The 18,408-nt window shown below is 33.4% G+C and overlaps 1 protein-coding gene across 1 annotated transcript in view; it reads left to right on the top strand.

The window, feature by feature from the left end:
• Positions 1–18,408, top strand: part of MYO9A (myosin IXA) — a 262,747-nt gene that overhangs the window by 152,216 nt on the left and 92,123 nt on the right. The window contains 4 exon segments of the mRNA XM_038580865.1: positions 5,592–5,735; positions 7,313–7,352; positions 13,244–13,366; positions 16,401–16,481. Of these exon segments, the coding sequence (XP_038436793.1) occupies positions 5,592–5,735; positions 7,313–7,352; positions 13,244–13,366; positions 16,401–16,481 (388 nt within the window).

The raw sequence follows: 18,408 nt of genomic DNA, 5'->3' as shown, positions 1-18,408 counted from the left end.
AGGACTCCTATCTCATGACCCTGAGCCAAAATCAAGAGTCAGATGCTCAATCAACTGAGCTACCCGGGTGCCTCTACAACATTTTTATGACCTCATAGACGTTTTATTTTTTAAACCTCATAGACTTTCAGTGGATGATTGTAACATAATTTATTTTACCTATTTCCAATTACTAGTTATTTAGGATTGTTTTCTAACTTTTTTATATTGACGAAAATTTTTGTAGTTAAGTTTTTGCATGTTTATTTTTTATCTTCTGTACTTCTTAATTAAAAGCTTGACCAGAAAGACAGAAGAAAGTTACTGTAAAATTATAAAGATATTGTCCAGGCTATCGAAAAAGTATTATAGTTTAAAAAGGAATGAATGGAAAAATATTTTAAGGTTACATTCCATTTTTCAAAAGCAGGAAGTTTCAAAAATAGTACAAAGGAAAAAATAGTTTATAAAGTCCTGTGTACCTACTTTTCACTTAGTTTCCCTAAGTGACATCTTATATAGTGATAGTACATCATCAAACCCAGGAAATTTACATTGTCACATTAATATTAACTAGACTGCAGTTTTCACCATTTTTAGAAGTCTGCAAGTGTTTCTGTGTATAGATTTTTGCAGCTGTACCCCATGTATACATTTGTGTAACATAAATGCCACAGTCAAGATGCAAAACTCTTTGATCATCACAAAAGAATTCATTCATTCTACCTATTTGTATTTATCCCTCTCATCCCCTGTCCCTATCCTATCCTGTAGCAACCACTATGTTCTTCATTTTTTTAGTTTTGTTATTTTGATAATGTCATATAAATAGAATCATGTAGGATGGAACTGTTCGGAAGAAAATATTTTCCTCTTATGTTCAGTAGCTGGGAGCCTGTGGCTTAAACTTACGAAAGCTTAACAGGAGTAAAAACACATAATTTTTATTAATATTTTATGTGCATGAGTATTCACAGAAAAGAAGTGAAACTGAAAGAAGTGGTGTCACACTTGGGGCTTATATACCCTTTTTGATAAAGGAAAGAGGGTTTGTTTGGGCTTTAAGGGATGGTAAAATATGGGGAAGTGACTAGGGAATATATGGGGAAACTAATGGAAGATCAGGGTTATTTTAGAAAGGTTTATTTAAGCAAACTCATCTCAGTTCGTACTCTGTTATCTCAGGTGATAAAATATGTTCTCCTTTTCCTAATGTGGGGGAGAGGTGGGCACTTTCACAAAGGGAAATTTATGCCCTGCTTTTAGCGGTTTATGGAGAAGGGAGAGAACTGACTCTTCCTATATCTGTTGATTCTTAGTTCTCGTATGTGAAAGTAGCATAATTTGGGGTGACATGTCCTAATCTCCTTCCTAACTTTGAGATTAGTTCTTTTCACTAAACATGGTACTTAATTCATTAGGTTATTAAATATATCAGAAAAAAATATATCAGTAGTTCATTTCCTTTTATTTCTGAGTAATGTATTTTTAGTTGGGTTGTCTTATTATTGAATTGCTAAGAGTTACTTATATATTCTAGATCTGGGTCCCTTAGCAGATATATGACTTGAAAATATTTTACTTTAGTCTGGGAATTGTCTTTTCACTTTTCTTTTCCTTTTTTTTTTAGAATTAATTAAATAATCTATATCGATCTATAGATATCTATATATAGATATCTATATCCCTGTGAGGAGCCTGATGTGGGACTCAATTCCAGGACCCCGAGATCACGCCCTGAGCCAAAGACAGATGCTCAACCACTAAGCCACTCAGGCATCCCTCTTTTCACTTTTCTTTTTTTTTTTTTTTTTAAAGATTTTATTTATTTATTTATGAGAGACAGAGAGAGAGGGGCAGAGACACAGGCAGAGGGAGAAGCAGGCTCCATGCAGGGAGCCCGATGTGGGACTTGATCCCGGGATTCTAGGATCACACCCTGGGCTGAAGGCGGTGCTAAACCGCTGAGCCACCAGGGCTGCCCTCTTTTCACTTTTCTTATGGTGGTGTTTGAAGTGTGAAGTTTTTAATTTTGAAGAAGTCTAACTTACCTATTTTTCATTTTTGTTATACTTTTATATTTAAGAAATCATTACCCAAGCCTATGTCACAATGGCTTATTCCCTGTGTTTTCTTCTTTTAAGAGTTTTATGGTTTTAGCTTTTAAGTTTTTATCTATGATTGATTTTGAGTTGATTTTGTATGTGCTGAGAGATTCAACTTCCTTCTTTTGCATGTGGATATCCAGTCACCTCCACATCATTTATTTTTATTTTTATTTTTTTTTAAATTTTTATTTATTTATGATAGTCACAGAGAGAGAGAGGCGCAGAGACACAGGCAGAGGGAGAAGCAGGCTCCATGCACCGGGAGCCCGATGTGGGATTCGATCCCGGGCCTCCAGGATCGCGCCCTGGGCCAAAGGCAGGCGCCACACCGCTGCGCCACCCAGGGATCCCACCTCCACATCATTTATTGAAAATACTGTTTTTTCCCTGTTGAATTGTCTTGATACCTTTATCAGAACTAAATTGACCAGAAGTGTCAATTGAAGAAGTGTTTATTTCTGGATTCTCAACTTTATTCTATTGACATATGTCTTTCTTTACGCTGGTACCGTATTGTCTTTGTAGCAGGTTTACAAATCAGAAGCTGTGATTCTTTCAACTTTGTTCTTTTAACATTGTTTTGGCTATTCTGGGTTCTTTGCATTTCCATATGCATTTTAGAATTATCTTGTTATTTTTTGCAAAAAATGAAGCTATTGTTTTGCTAGAGTTTGTGTTGAATCTATAAATTTGGGGAATACTGTCATGGAATAGCTTTCATTCTTCTAACAATATTTTTTTTGTATAAATCTTATACTTCTTTTGTTAAATTTATTCATAAATATTTTTCATGCTATTATGATTTTTTTTGCTTTCATAATCAGTTCTTTGCTATTATATAGGGAAATAATTGAATTTTTAAACTTTATATTTAATTCACTAGTTCTAATAATTTTTAATAGATTCCTTAAAATTTTCTATCTGTAAGATCATGTCATGCGTGAATAAATATAAATTCACTTTTTTCTTTCCGATTTGGATATCCGTTTTTTTTAACTTTTTTTTCTTATTGCCCTGGCTAGAAGTTTCGGTACAAGGTTGAATAAGAGTGGCTAGAGCTCACATCCTTGTCTTATTCCTGCTATTAATGGGAAATCTTCCAGTTTTTTTTTTTTATCATTAAGCATGGTTTTGTGATATTAACCATAGGTTTGTTTTTTTATAGATAACCTTTTCCTAATTCTTGAGCCTTTGTATGTGATATCTTTTCTAAGTACCAGAATCTTGTAGGATCTGTCTAGAAACTCTTCTGTTGGGTCTTGAGTCTACTTGACCTACTTTGTTATGATTTTTCATCTTGTTTTGTTTTACTTTATAAGAAATCATCTCTCCTACTTCATCTCTAAATCTGTTACTAGTGAAAAATCTTGAAGTCATCCTTAATTTCCATTTCTTAATTTCTCATGCATTCTCCATTCAGTCCATCAGCAAGTTTCATTGGTAGTATTGTAAAATGATACCCAGAATCTCACTATTTCTTACTCCTTCCACTGCTGTTGCCCTGGTATGGATTACTGTAATAGCCTCCTAAAATAATCTCCCCCCCCCCCCTTTTGTCCTTGAGCCCTCAGTTTTCCAGATTGTTATTTTAATACAGTGTGAAAATGGTTTGAGATTATTTTCATAATAAAAAGCTGAGTCATGTCAGTGTTTTGCTGAAAGTCTTCTTTGTCATTCTTTCTCATTCCCATAAAAGCCTAAAAATTCTTACATTCCTTGGAGGGTATATGTAACATGGCTTCCTCTTCCCTCTCTGACTTGGTCTACCGTTTTTTCCTGTTCACTCCAGCCTTGCTGGTTTATTTAATATATCTCAGACTCATCAACAAAATTCCTGCGTCCTGAACTCTTCTGAGTAGAATGTTCTTCTTCCAGATAACTAACTGTTTGATTTGTTTTTTATTTCTTTACATCACTGTTTAAATGGAGGCCTCTCATGAGGCCTCTCCTGACTTCCCTATTAAAGAGACTAGCATCATGGCATTATTTTTCTTCTATGTTTAAAATTTCTCCTTATCACCTATTATCTTACATACAATGTATTTCTTATGTGTTTATTGTTTGTTTTCTTCCATTTGAATTTAAGTAATGTGAAGATGCTAGAAAAACATTGGCACTAGTTGATGTTCAGTATTTTAAATGAATGAATATATCCTACTGCATTTTCATTGGTGTTACATTTTTAATTTTTAGGAGCTTTTTGTGACTGGTTTCTCAGTTTTTAAATTTTCATAGCATCTTATTCTATGGATGTAATATTTTCTATTTTCTGTAAAAATATTACTGATAGCTTTAAAAAATCTTTTTTTACTTAAAGTTGTTTATGTCATGATTGTTTTGGTCTCTGTTTCATGCTAGAGCCTTTCCTCAGATGTCTGCTGAACCTTGGTCAACTGTTCATATTCACTATTCAAATACTGAAAGGCTAACTGGAACCTGATTAATTGGGTGTATTGTCAATGTCTAGGATATATCAGTATCCTTGGGTCTTTCCTTTTGGGATGCTCATATTCCACACAAAGTTTATTCTACTTTTCTTCCTAGAGGATATAGTCCCAGCTGCCAGCATTTTAGAACCAATGGAGTAAGAGAACTGACAGATAGAGGAGGGATGGTCAGCTGGCTGCATGGAGTTCTAACTGTGTTTAACTGACTTTAAACTAATGCTCTTGTTCATAACCCATCTTTGCCACCATTTTCACGGATACTTGGTACCACCAATTTTGGAGTTTTGTAAATACGGATGCTTCTCAGTCTTCCCCACAGCCAATTTGCTTTCTATATTCATCTGCTTTCCATATTTCAAAACTGTTACTATTATCTCTTAGTATATTTTGCTTGTGCTTATTACTTCAAAAAATTAGTTTATTAACATTTTTGCAGGTTTCTGAAGGAATCCAAATATGTGGCCAATTTGCTATCTTTACCTGGAAAGCCCCCTATTAACTCTTCATATTGTGATCACTGATAATTTTATCTGTTTTGTTCACTCCTCTATCTCCAGTGGCTAGAATAGTGCTCAACCTATAGAAGATGCTTAGTAAGTTGGTGAATATGTGTGTAGTAAGTGAGTGTGTGAATAAGACCTCTGAGGAAGAAATTAAATAGTCCATAGAATGGGACAGTCTATTAGGATTGTAAATTCTTTCAGGAGTATTTGGAAGTTCTAAAATCTAACAAAGACGAAAACCATCACATTATGTATAATGCATAATATTATATACTGATTGTAAATAGTTTAACAGATTTAAAGATACTAGCTGTATTATGTGCTCATCTGTGTGCACATTGTATTTGAATGTGCCAGAATCCATAGAAATTCTTTGTTCTGAACAAGGAAAAGGTTAGTCTAGATTGATTGGTAATCTCTGATAAAAATCATTTTCTGCTTTTTTCCTAAATTTTGACTTTAAAGTTTTAAATTTTACTTATTTAAGCAATTTGGAGAATGTTAGATATGTCTCAATTAACTAAAGCAAATTATACTGTATTTAAATTTTACAGAGATACATTTGATATTGGATGGAATGGAAGAACTGGGATTCGTCAGAGCAGACTTTCAAGTGGCACCTCCTTGCTTGATAAAGACGGGATATTTGCTAATTCAGCTAGTAGCAAACTGTTGGAGAGAGCCCATGGAATTCTTATGTTAGTATTGATCAAAAATATGGATTGCTATTTAAGACTGGTTTAAGATTTCTGGCTGAGAAAGAAGAGGGGTGATGGTGAATCATTATTTTCATGAGTGAAATTTTGAATGAAATAAGTGAATCAAAAGTAGTATTCAGAGCTGTGGATCTCATGGATTAAGAAGCAGGTGGTTTGTTTGTTGGTTTTCATCTCACCAGGAGAATCATGGTTGGATGTTGGAGATTATTATTACTCTTTGACAGACCCTACATCCAAATAGAGAAAAAACTGTTAGCTCGTTTTAGATTCCCAGTCTTGAACCTCAGTTTAATTAAAATTGAAGGATTTTATTTTATTTTATTTTATTTTTTTAAAAATTTTTATTTATTTATGATAGTCACACACAGAGAGAGAGAGAGAGAGAGAGAGAGAGGCAGAGACACAGGCAGAGGGAAAAGCAGGCTCCATGCACTGGGAGCCCGACGTGGGATTCGATCCTGGGTCTCCAGGATCGCGCCCTGGGCCAAAGGCAGGCACTAAACCACTGCGCCACCCAGGGATCCCAAAATTGAAGGATTTTAATTTTGTCAGTCCTAACAAATTGGGCGGTAAAGTCCCCTGGGACTGTATATAGTGATATATAAACTTTATCCAGCCTGCCATTCCTCATTTCCTGATTATAGGATTGGTGTGAAGGCATAGATGGAACTATGCATGGTGGACTAGTAAAAAGTTCTTAGCTCCCTGTATCCACATATTTCAGACACTATTTCAAAGCATATGTTTGGGTCACTAGCTAAATGTAAGACTGAATTGGATTTTTTAATTCCTGTTTAAGTCTGTGCTTAACAGTGCTAATAGGTTCAATATACATAAGTCTTAGTATACTTCAGAATTGCAAATTAACGCATCTAACCCTCATAACAACTTTAAGAGGTTGGTGCTATTATCATCCTCATTTTACATTATTTTACATTCTACATTATTTTATATTATCATATTAATGAAACCAAGACTTAGAGAAGTTAAAAAATCCTACCCTAGTAGGATTTAGATTTAGGTAGAGTTTAGATTCAAGCTCAGTCAGATCTTTCTGACCCCCCAGCTTATGTTCATAAACTTTGGACATTATTCCTTTTCTTTCTTTATCCATTAAAAAAAAAGTTTGATATAAATATAAGGAAGAAAAAAAAGAGCACAAGACAATTTTTAATTTCCAAAAGGGGAAAGTCATAAAGTTTTTAAGAAATACAAAATTTCTATAGGTATAAGAAAGTGGAATCCTTTTAATGTCCAAAAGAAAATGAAATTTTAGGTTTGAATGTATATAGCATTGCATTACGGATTACCAGGCTTAAATCTGTTTATACCAATATTAAAGAGCAAACATCTCTTTTTTTGTTCTCTTTTCCTTGCTTATTTTTCATTCCCAAAGGTGCCTGCTTACTTGAATCAGTCAGTGTTTTCATATAGAAGACCTATATCTTGGAAATGGTTATATAATCTGTGTTTTAGTAGAGCTTTTAAAATCATTCACTTGTACAGTAGTTTTTTCTAATATTTTCTCATTTTTCAAATGTAATATGTCTCTATAGGAGAAACAAAAATTTCAAGTCCAAGCCTGGCCTTCCAAAGGTGAGTATTCTAAAAACTTTTTCTATTGGTGCCCTTTACCATAATTATTTTTTCTTTATTACTCATGCAAACAGTCTATATAAATAAGATTAATTTTGCGTAATCAGTTAAATCCATTTTAGAAATAAACTGGATGTTAAGCAGGTTTAATGGTTCTGGTAAATATTTGTGATATATCTCATATTCTAGTTTTTGAAAAGCTTCTGAATTATAAATGTTAATTTTAATTGAGTAATTGTATCTTTACATAAGATCTTTTCATTTATCCTTAAGCCAGATTATGGTCAAATTTTGATTTTTACTTGAATTTAAATAATTTCTATTTAGTGCTTATCTAACTTATTATCATTAGCACTAGTTAGCCAAGTTTTTCTGTAAAGGTCCAGATAGGCTTGCAGGCCTCTAGTCTCTGTTAACTACTTAGCTGTGCTATTGTAGCATAAATGCTGCTATAGATGATATGTAATTGAATAAGTATGACTATATTTCAGTAAAAATTGTATTTTTAGATGCTGAAATTTCAATTTCATATTATTTTTCACATGTCATTGAACACTATTTTAATCTTTTCAACTGTATAAACCATATGAAAACAGTGGATAGGATTTGGCCCATGCTCTAATTTGCCTGCTCTGATCTATGTAGTTTATATATACTAAGATGGCATTCCAAAAATATTTATTGAATTTACTAAAAGAAGAAAAATATTACTGTTCCTTTCTCTTATACCCTTCCAAAGAAGGAATCCTATCATTTGTAACCTTCTTGATGAATTCCAGAATTTAAAAAACTGAGAAAGAGCTGTTTATTCTCATAATTCTCTGGTTCACAAAACAAAACAAAACAAAATACGAGGTTATTATTTCTGCTACCTAAGAAAATGTAATGCACAGCATATGTGGTTTCTGGTAGTGGTAAATATTGTTTTAAACCACAAAGCACAAAGAAAATTTATGTTAAGTGGTTTGTAATTATATTATTATCATGAAAGATTTTTATGTAGAGAAAAGGGATACCACTTTCATTATCAAACATCTTATCTTTTCATTTCTATTTTCTTTTTTCCTTCATTGTCTCTTTAGTCTTAGAGGTTTGGGTTTTTGTTTCAAGTTTTTATTTAAATTTTGGTTAGCTAACGTGTAGTGTAATATTGATTTCAGGAGTAGAAATTAGTGATTCATCACTTACACAGAACACCCAAGCTCATCACAAGTGCCCTCCTTAATACCCATAATCCATTCAGCCCATACCATACCCATCTCCCTCCATCAACCCTCAACTTATTCTCTGTAGTTAATAGTCTCTTATGGTTTCCCTCTCCTCCCTCTTTTTTCTTCTTCCCCTTTATTTATCTGTTTTATTTCTTAAATTACACATATTAATGAAATCCTGTGGTATTTGTCTTATTTTGCCTAGTGTAATACACTCTAGCTCTATCCATGTTGTTGCAAATGGCAAGATATTGTTCTCTTTTATGGCCGAGTAATATCATTGTGTGTGTGTGTGTGTGTGTGTGTATGCACACACGTATCACATCTTTTTGAGTCATTCATCACTGGGTCTAGCTATTTGCAACATTGTTTTCTAGTCTCTTCAAATGAATAACTTCTCTATAAACTTCATATGGTTTAAAAATACTCATATTGGCCTGAAGTAAAAAATTCCATTCAATTATCAGTCACAGGAATCCCATCTATTTCTCTGTTTATTTCTTTTTATTGATTTATAGTTAATACACAGTGTTGTATTAGTTTCAGGTGAACAACATGTTGATTTATTGATTTTATACATTACTCAGTGCCCACCACCTGTCACCAACTACTTCATTACAGTATTATTGACTGTATTCCCTTTGCTGTACTTTTCATCTGTGTAACTTTTTAATTTTATAACTGGAAGTTTGTATTTCTTAATCCCCTTCATCTGTTTCACCCCTCCCCTCTGGCAGCTATCACTCTTTTTCTGTATGAGTCCGTTTGTTCATTCATTTGCTTTGTTTTGTTTTCTGTATTCCACATTTAAGCAAAATCATATGGTATTTGTCTTTGTCTTACTTTGCTTAGCATAATACCCTTTAAATCTATCCATGTCACAAATGGTAAGATCCCATTCTTTTTATGGCTAAGTATTAGTTCCATTGTGTATATGTTTGTGTTTGAATGTATACACCCCACATCTTCCATTAAACTGTTGATTGACACTGGAATTGCTCCCATTATCTTGGCTATTGTAAATAATGTTGCAGTAAACATAGGGGTACATATATCTCTCTGAATTAGTGTTTTTGTTTTCTTTGGCTAAATAACCAGTAGTAGAATTATTGGATTGTAATGGTATTTATTTTTAATTTTTTGAGGAACCTCCATACTGTTTTTCATGGTGGCTGTACCAATTTAGATTCCCTCCAAAAGTGCATGATGGTTCCTTTTTCTTCATATCCTCACCAACACTTGTTATTTCTTGTCTTTCTGATGCTAGCCATTCTGATAGGTATAAGGTAGTATTTCATCATGCTTTTGATTTGTATTTTCCTGATGATGAGTGTTGTTGAGCATCTTTTCATATGTCTGTTGAACATCTGTATGTCTTCTTTGGAAAATATCTCTGGTTCTCTACCAATTTTTTAATTGGATCTTTTTTATTAATCCCTTATTGGATATGTCATTTGCAAATATCTTCTCCCATTTACTTTGTTGCCTTTTCATTTTGTTGAAGGTTTCCTTTGCTGTGCAAAAGCTTTTTATTTTGATGTAGTCCCAATAGTTTATTTTTGCTTTTGTTTCCCTTGCCTAGAAAAATGTTGCTAAGGCTGATGTTCAGAGGGACTACTGCTTATGTTTTTTCTTCTAGGATTTTTATGGTTTCAGGTCTTACATTTAAGTCTTTAATCCAGTTTGAGTTTATTTTTGAGTATGGTGTGAGAAAGTGGTCCAGTTTTATTCTTTTACATGTAGCTGTTCAGCTTTCCCATACCATTTATTGAAGAGATGGTCTTTTCCCCATTTTATATTCTTGTCTCCTTTGTCACAGATTGACCATGTAGGTGTGAGTTTATTTCTGGACTCTCTATTCTGTTCCATTGACTTGTGTCTATTTTTGTGCCAGCACCATAGTTTTGATTAGTGCAGCTTGGGTAGTGTATCTTGAAATCTGGGATTATGATAACTCCGATTTTGTTCTTCATTTTTCAAGATTGCTTTGGCTATTTGTGGTCTTTCGTGGTCCCATACAAATTTTAAGATTATTTGTTCTACTTCTGTGAAAAATACTATTGATATTTTGATAGGGATTGCATTGAATCTGTAGATTGCTTTGGGTAGTATGGGCATTTTAACAGTATTAATTCTTCCAATTCATGAGCATGGAATATATTTACATTCATTTGTGTCATTTTCAGTTTCTTTCATCAGTGTATTTTAGTTTTCAGAGAATGGGTCTTTCACCTTGGTTAAGTTTATTCGAAAGTATTTTATTCTGTTTGGTGTAAATGGACTTGTTCTCTAAATTTCTCTTTTTTCTATTCGTATAGAAACAACTGATTTCTGTGTATTAATTTTGTATTCTATTGCTACTGAATTCATTTATTAGTTCTAGTAGTTTTTTATTAGAGTCTTTAGAGTTTTCTGTGTATAATATTATGTTATCTGCAAATAGTATCAGTTTAACTTCCTCTTTACCAATGTAGATGCCTCTTATATTTTGTTGTCTGATTGCTGGGGCTAGGACTTTCAGTACTACGTTGAATAAAAGTGACAAGAGGACGCAGTGGACATCCTTGTCTTGTTCTTGATTATATGGGGTATTTTGTTAGTTGTAGTTGCAAATATTTTTCCATGTCAGCAAATACAGGTTACAGTATATTTATGAACTGTATAGTATTTAGTTGTGTGGCTAAATCATACTTAGAAAATAATTCCATATAAACATATCTCTCTTATTTTTCACTATTTTTTGAAGTATGTTGTCAGAAATAACTTTCAGATCTTCTTTGATAATCTCTTTAAGTAAATACCTATAAGAGAATTGTTTATAAGGAAAGTTATACTGATTTGCATTTTTGAGAACAGTACATAAATATTTGTTTCTTTGCAGTCTCGTGAAGACTGTTTTTTTTTTAAAGACTGGGTTTTGTTAGTCCTTTGTTTGCCAATTTGATATGCAGAAAATCTCTTTATGTTTTAAATATTTTTTTATTTTAGAGAGAAAGAGAAAATAAGTTGGGGGAGAGGCAGGGAGAGGGATATGCAGACTCTCCACGGAGCAGGAAGCCCCAGTGGCAGGCATTGATCCCATGACCCTGAGATAAGGACCTGAGCTGAAGGCAGATGTTTAACTGACTGAGCCACCCAGGTGCCCCAGAAAACCTCTTCAAAAGAAATGTACTTTTCTTTGATCATAAGTCAGGTTGAAGGATTGTCATTTACTATTTGTCATTTATACTTTGAGGATTGCCTGTTTCAGATTTTTTGTTCATTTGTAATTGTGGAATGAGTTTTAGTTCTTATGTACAGATAATAAATCTTTGTCATTGCTGGAAAATTTTTATTTAGTTGCATTTGTATTGTACTTGTCACTTGAAGGTTTATATTTTTAAGTGTTTATATTGTCAAAATTAATATTTCTTTAGACTTTTAAATTTGTCATGTTTTTAATTCAGTTCTGTTCTTCTCATACAATAAAAATTTTAGTACTTTTTGAATAATAGCATATGGTTGTACATATGTATAGATGTATTTTTTCCATGGACAAACTCACTGCTGCAAATATGGTATGGTTTGAAAAATTGTAATTGGTGGGGTGCCCGGGTGGCTCAGTTGGTTAAGCATCTGCCTTCGCTCAGGTCATGACTCCAGAGTCCTAGGATCCAGCCCTCATCAGTTTCCCTGCTCAACAGGGAGCCTGCTTCTCCCTCTCCCTCTGCCTGCCCCTCTCCCTGCTTGTATGCTGTCTTTCTCTCTGTCAAATATACGAATAAAATATTTTTTAAAAATTGGGATTGGCTATAAAAGCTCTCAAATACTTTATTTAAATATCCTACTTTGTATTCTTTAGTTGATTTATGTATAACTCCTGTCTTATTAAGATTAGTAATTAGTATATCAGGATCATGGTTGATAGGGTTGATCTTTTGGTTTTTGTGTATATTTCTGGCCTAACTTCTATAGCCCTAAGATTGAATTTAACTTATTTTCTCTCTGAGTCAGGATTCAGTTACAGATAACAATAATAACTGGATATTTTTAAGTAGAAAAAGACTTAATTCAAAGAGGTACTTACAAAATCATTAGAAGTCTTAGAGTTTCAGAATATTAAAACAGCAGTTTAGAACTGACCCCGGCTGTTAATCAGCTAGGAAGCAGGAAAGTGCCATTCTACTGCTGCTTGTATGCACATACTACCTGTGGTGTGATCCAGTAATCAGGAAGAAGCTGCTATGACAACTGGCTCCAGGGCTTAGGGTGCATTTACAGAGTTGCAGTGACAACACAGATTCCCTATGTTCTGCCTCTCAACTCATAAAGGTAGTACTGGACACTGGGGATCACAGAAAGCTAAGGCACTTTGGTGTACATGCTGGTCAGAAGAAACAGAACTAGTAGTCAGAGTCTCTACTCCAGTATACCTTCCCAGTTTCACATGTGGGAACCTAAATGATAAACTTAAATCACATCCAGACCCAGATGCAAGGCAGTTAGAGAAGTGCAGTTTTCTTTTTAGCTGGAAAGCTTCTGCAGAAAAGAAGGAGGATGAGATGGATGTTGAATATCCAATCTCTCATATTCACCACAGTCATTATACATAGGTAGTAATGAAAACTGGTCTACAATTTTGTTTATCCTGTTCTTCGATTAATTTATATGAAGAATTTTATTTTTCTCACTTCTTTTCAGCACTTACTAGAGGTAAATTCTTTAAAGCACCTGACAAGACTGACGCTACAGGATCGCATTACCAAGTCTCTTCTTCATTTGCACAAGAAGAAAAAACCTCCCAGCATCAGTGCCCAATTTCAGGTTATTTCTTATTTTACCTTTTTATAAATTTTTTTTTTTTTTTTTTTAGAAAAAAGGAACCTGTTTCATTCAGATTAGCATTGAAAGGTCAAAATGATCTGCAAGATACCAGAATGGAAGGATGATTCATATTACTTAAAAGCCATATTATAATGGTCATTTTGGAGAGGAGTAAAGGGGTGGAAAAAGTCAACTGCCTTTTCTTTTTCATCCTTGTATCTGTGGTAGTGGATATCCCAAAAAGTAATTCATTGTTTTCAGTGTGAGGAGACAGGCAGCAGAAAATTGATGCTATAAACAAAACCAACATTTAAACCCTACTGCCCAGATATAGTCACTGATAATATGTATGGTTTTTTTCTATATATATTATGTATTTTAAACTTCATTCTGCTGCCATCTGTATTTAACTAAATGGGATTGTAGGTTTTTTCTGGTTTTATTTTAGTTTTATACATAGAAATCCATTTCCTTTTATTCTGACTGGGCATATGGCAATAAATACAATCGTAATACATTAAATAACAATTACATAACTGTCCAGCTGACTTTTTATCTCTGAACATATATCTGTGTCTTAAGTTTTCTACAATACCTGCATATTGGTTTTGTAGTCAGAGGAAAAGATGTCTAAAAAGGATTATTTTTTTCAAAGATAGTTTGTATATAGCAGCAGGAAGCAGATTGGTGGTTTTCTGGGACTGTGAGCAGGAGCAGTTATTTCTTTTTCTTTCTTTTTTTTTTTGGAGCATTTATTACTTGCATATATATAGGCAGGAGGGAAATTTCTGGGGTGATGGAAAATTCCTACATCTCACTTGCAGTGGTGTTTGCACAATTATATAAACTTACTAAAAATCAATGATGTGTACACTATATTGGGTACATTTTTACATTATTTAAATTGTATTTCAATAAAATGTTTTAAAAAATTTTTAATAGTGACTATTAAGAGAATGAAAGGGCAAGTTGCAAGGTATTAAGATATATTAACAATACATCTGGAAAAGGACCTTGTATATGGAGTATATGAAAAACCAAAAAAAGAAAGAAAGAAAGAAAGAAAGAAAGAAAGAAAGAAAGAAAGAAAGAAAGAAAGGAGAAAGAAAGAAAGAAAGAAAGAAAGAAAGAAAGAAAGAAAGAAAGAAAGAAAGAAAAAAGAAAAACCACAAATCAGTTTTTAAAAAGACAGATACCCTAATTAAATGGGCATAAGTCTTGAACAGCCAAATTTTGTCTGATATCTAAAGATGTAATCCAGGAGGCTGCTGAGCCTATTAGATACCTGCCCAACATTATTAATCATCAGAGAAATGCAGATTAAGTATACTCTTGCCTGCCTGGCTGAAATGAAAAAGACTGATTATAGAAAGTATTTACAGAGATATGGAGCAACCAGAACTTTTATATACTGCTATTGAAATATAAACTGATTCAGGTATTTGGAAAATAGTTAAAAGATACGTAGAAAAATGTCCATAGCAACTTTATTTATAATAGCCCAACCTGGAACAAATAAATGTCCATCTTAAATGGATTGTTTAATTATGATATCGTCATATAATGGGTCATTACTATAGCACTGAAAATGTACAAAATATTATATGCAACAAATACAAACTAGTACATAGTGTATCTTTGGTTTTTATATGAAGTCATAGAGCAGGCAAAACTAACTTATCATTTTAGAAGTCAGGGTAATAGTTACCCTTGATTCAGATGTGCAGGTAGGTAACTTATGTACAGTGATCTTGCTAAAATTCAACGGGATGGGGTAAAGAGGGCTTTCTGAGGTTCTGGTACTATATTGTTTATTGAGTTGGACTTTGGTTACAAGAGTATGCTCCCTTTGTGAAAATTCATCAGATATACTTATGATTTAAGCATCTTATACTACAATATATACATTTATGACAAAAAAAGAGCACTTAAATAAAAAAAGTTGTATGTTGCTAATAATATGTATCACCATAATAATAGGAATCTATATGGTTGTAAGGCTTCTGAGTTTTACTTGAAGTTATAAAATATTAACTCTGAGTGGACTGTGACAGGTTTATATATCGTAATCCCTAGAGCAGCCACTAAAAAATGCTACGAAGGAATTTAACAGAGAAGCCAACAGATAATTAGAACACTAAAAAACAAAATATGTTATCTGACCTTAAAATGGTTTTAAACCAGAAATCAGTAAATGAAAGAACGATCCCCAGGTATTTGGGGGGGAAAATCTAAATGATATATGAGTCAAAGAGGAAAGAAAGATTTTAAAAATATTGTGAGTGAAAGTAAAATATCAAAGTTTGTGCAGTGTAGCCAAAGCAGTGCTCCAAGGTTCATTGATAACACTAAATGCTTTTAATGAAAGGGAAAAGGTCTCAATAACGTAAGTTTCTATTTTAGGAAACTAGCAAAAGAAAAACATACTAATCTCAAAGCAAGCAGATAGAATGAAATGATAAGGATGAAAACAAATCAGTGAAATTGAAAACAAAAATAATAGGAAAAAATAAAACCAAAAAGCTAGTTCTTTGAAAAGATAAAAAAAAAATATATATAAAAAACCTCTAGCTAGACTAATCAGGAGAAAAAGAAGTAAAGTATAAACTATCAGTATCAGGAATGAAAGTATTCACTAATATGAACACTGAAATTGGAGGGAAATACCAGCTGGTGGATACCCTACTGGATGATTTTCAAAGTTGCTCTAAGAACACATGAGTTTGAATAAATTGTTTCATGAAAAGTGACGAAATGTGAAAAATTTGTTCTAGACTTAGGTTATTTTGTATTATATCTGCAATATTTACTGTTGTCAGACTATCAGTTTTAAGATTAACATCCTTCTCCTTAATTATCCTTAATTTAATCAGTATGCGGATACCCACAATTTGCTTTTCAGAAAGAAAGCTTTTTCTGTGTATAATACCACTTGTTTCAGCATAATTTGCCAACATTGTTGTTTGTATTTATAAATCATTTCCTGCCAGTTTGGAATGGGAGAAAATGCTAATTATATTGTTTTGTATTGCAGGCCTCATTAAGCAAGCTGATGGAGACACTTGGTCAAGCAGAACCCTATTTTGTAAAATGCATTCGCTCTAATGCCGAAAAGGTAAGAATGTCCTGTAAATTGAGAGCTTCTAGCTCAGTTTGCTTCAAATCAGGCTTTACATTTTTTTAAAAAGCGGAGGGGAAGAGATTATAGCAAATAATCTCTTAAAGGAAAACATTATTCTATATTTTCTGAAGATACTCTTCTAACTTCTATACTTACCTGCCTGTTTGATATGTATATGGGCTTGATTTAGTGTTTCCTAGAATCTGAGAAACAAATATGTTAATGAAATTCCATCATAAAAAAGAGTTTTATGTAGCTTTTGTTACCTTGAGATTTAATCTTGTTTACATATAAGCTATCATTCTTAGAATTTTATTAGCATTTTTTTATGCTTAGAGCTTTTTGCCTCTGTTAAATAAGTAATGTGGACATTCTTGATTCCTTCCTGTTTTCTATGGCAGGTCTCCTAATTAGAGCTTTGCAAAATATATCTAATAAGTCTAAATATCTATCATGTTTATATTCATTATAGGAAAAAATAGTTCCCACCCTGAACCTCTAAAATGTATAGTTCTGTAATACTGTAAATGCATAGTATGAATTATGTTCAGCTTTCTTAATTTTTAGGAAGCAGTCTTCAACTCTATAGTTTACAAGCTTTGTGAACTTACCCTTTCTGTTGCTTTTGTGTTTTCATCTTTGTAGGAATATACTATAATTATAGGACCAGCCTAATAGTGTTTTGATAGTGTAGATGGGTCAGTACTTACAGAGTACTTAGAATGTCCCTGGCCCATACTAATTGTTTAGTAAATGTTAACTATTCTTTAGTAACAAAAAAAGAAACCTTTTATTTACAGTTAGATGGAAGTTTGAGTCCCTACTGTTAATTGCGACTTTGTTATACAGAGAGTTCAATTAATGAAGTATTTCAAGGCATAGAATAAGTACTAAATAAACATTGACTTATTATTTAACATAAGTTGCTTGTTTGATTTCTTTTCCTTGGTAGCTGGTACGTCCCATCTCTGCAGGAAAATGTTCAGGATTGCCTTAGGGAGTCATTGAAAATAGTATTTAGAGAATAGGGAGAAATACCAAAAGCTCCAAATATATTTTTTGAATATCTAAAAACAATGTCTTTTGAATATCTAACAACATGCCTACTGAGATACCTACAAGTCACATGATGTTGTGACTGGTGATGAGTGATTTCCTTTAGCTTCTTCCTTATCAATGCCTAGGCAGTGAGGAGATCAGTTCTTGGGGATTTTAGGAATTTTTTTGCTTTTCAGTGTGTCCTACCAGTATCATCAGTAAAAAGTGTTTAGGGAAATAAGCTACTCTTTTGTGTGTGTTTTTTTTTTAAAGATGTTTTTTATTTGAGAGCGGGGGAGGTGTGGGGTAAGAGGCAGAGGAAAAGGGAGAGAGAATCTCAAGCAAACTCCCACTGAGTGAGGAGCCTGATGTAGGGCTCGACTCGGGGCTCGATCTCATGACTCTACGATCATGACCTTAGCCAAAACCAAGAGTTGGATGCTTACCTGAGCTACCCAGGTGCCCCAGGAAATAAGCTACTCCTAACCTCGTACTAGTTACTGAAAGAAGAATTTGTCAGCTCTTAGTTAACTAAGGCCACTTGTAGAGGGGGGTAGGTGGTTTCTGAGTGAGATTATAGGGAAAATCTTAAATATAAACAAAAATAGTTACTCTTGACTGTATACGAGTAGGTTATAGATTTTTATAGTGGCTAGATTATGTGGCCTCCTCCTGTGGGCAACTACATTTCTCTTTAGCTTTGAAGGTCCTCTCCCTCTCTGCAACTAGAAAAGCCTGGAAGCTTGGTTTCTCCTTTTTCCCGAGGGTCAGGCAGTTAGAACTTTTTTGAAGCTGCCAGATGGGGAGGTAAGGTTTTCCCATCCCTCTGCTATGTCTTAACCAGACGACCTCCAGTCAATTTTTAGATATTCAGAAGTTAACC

The sequence above is a fragment of the Canis lupus genome, chromosome 30 (assembly GCF_011100685.1).
Source record: "Canis lupus familiaris isolate Mischka breed German Shepherd chromosome 30, alternate assembly UU_Cfam_GSD_1.0, whole genome shotgun sequence".
Lineage (NCBI taxonomy): Eukaryota > Metazoa > Chordata > Mammalia > Carnivora > Canidae > Canis > Canis lupus.
This window is presented reverse-complemented; position numbering and strand designations above follow the sequence as displayed.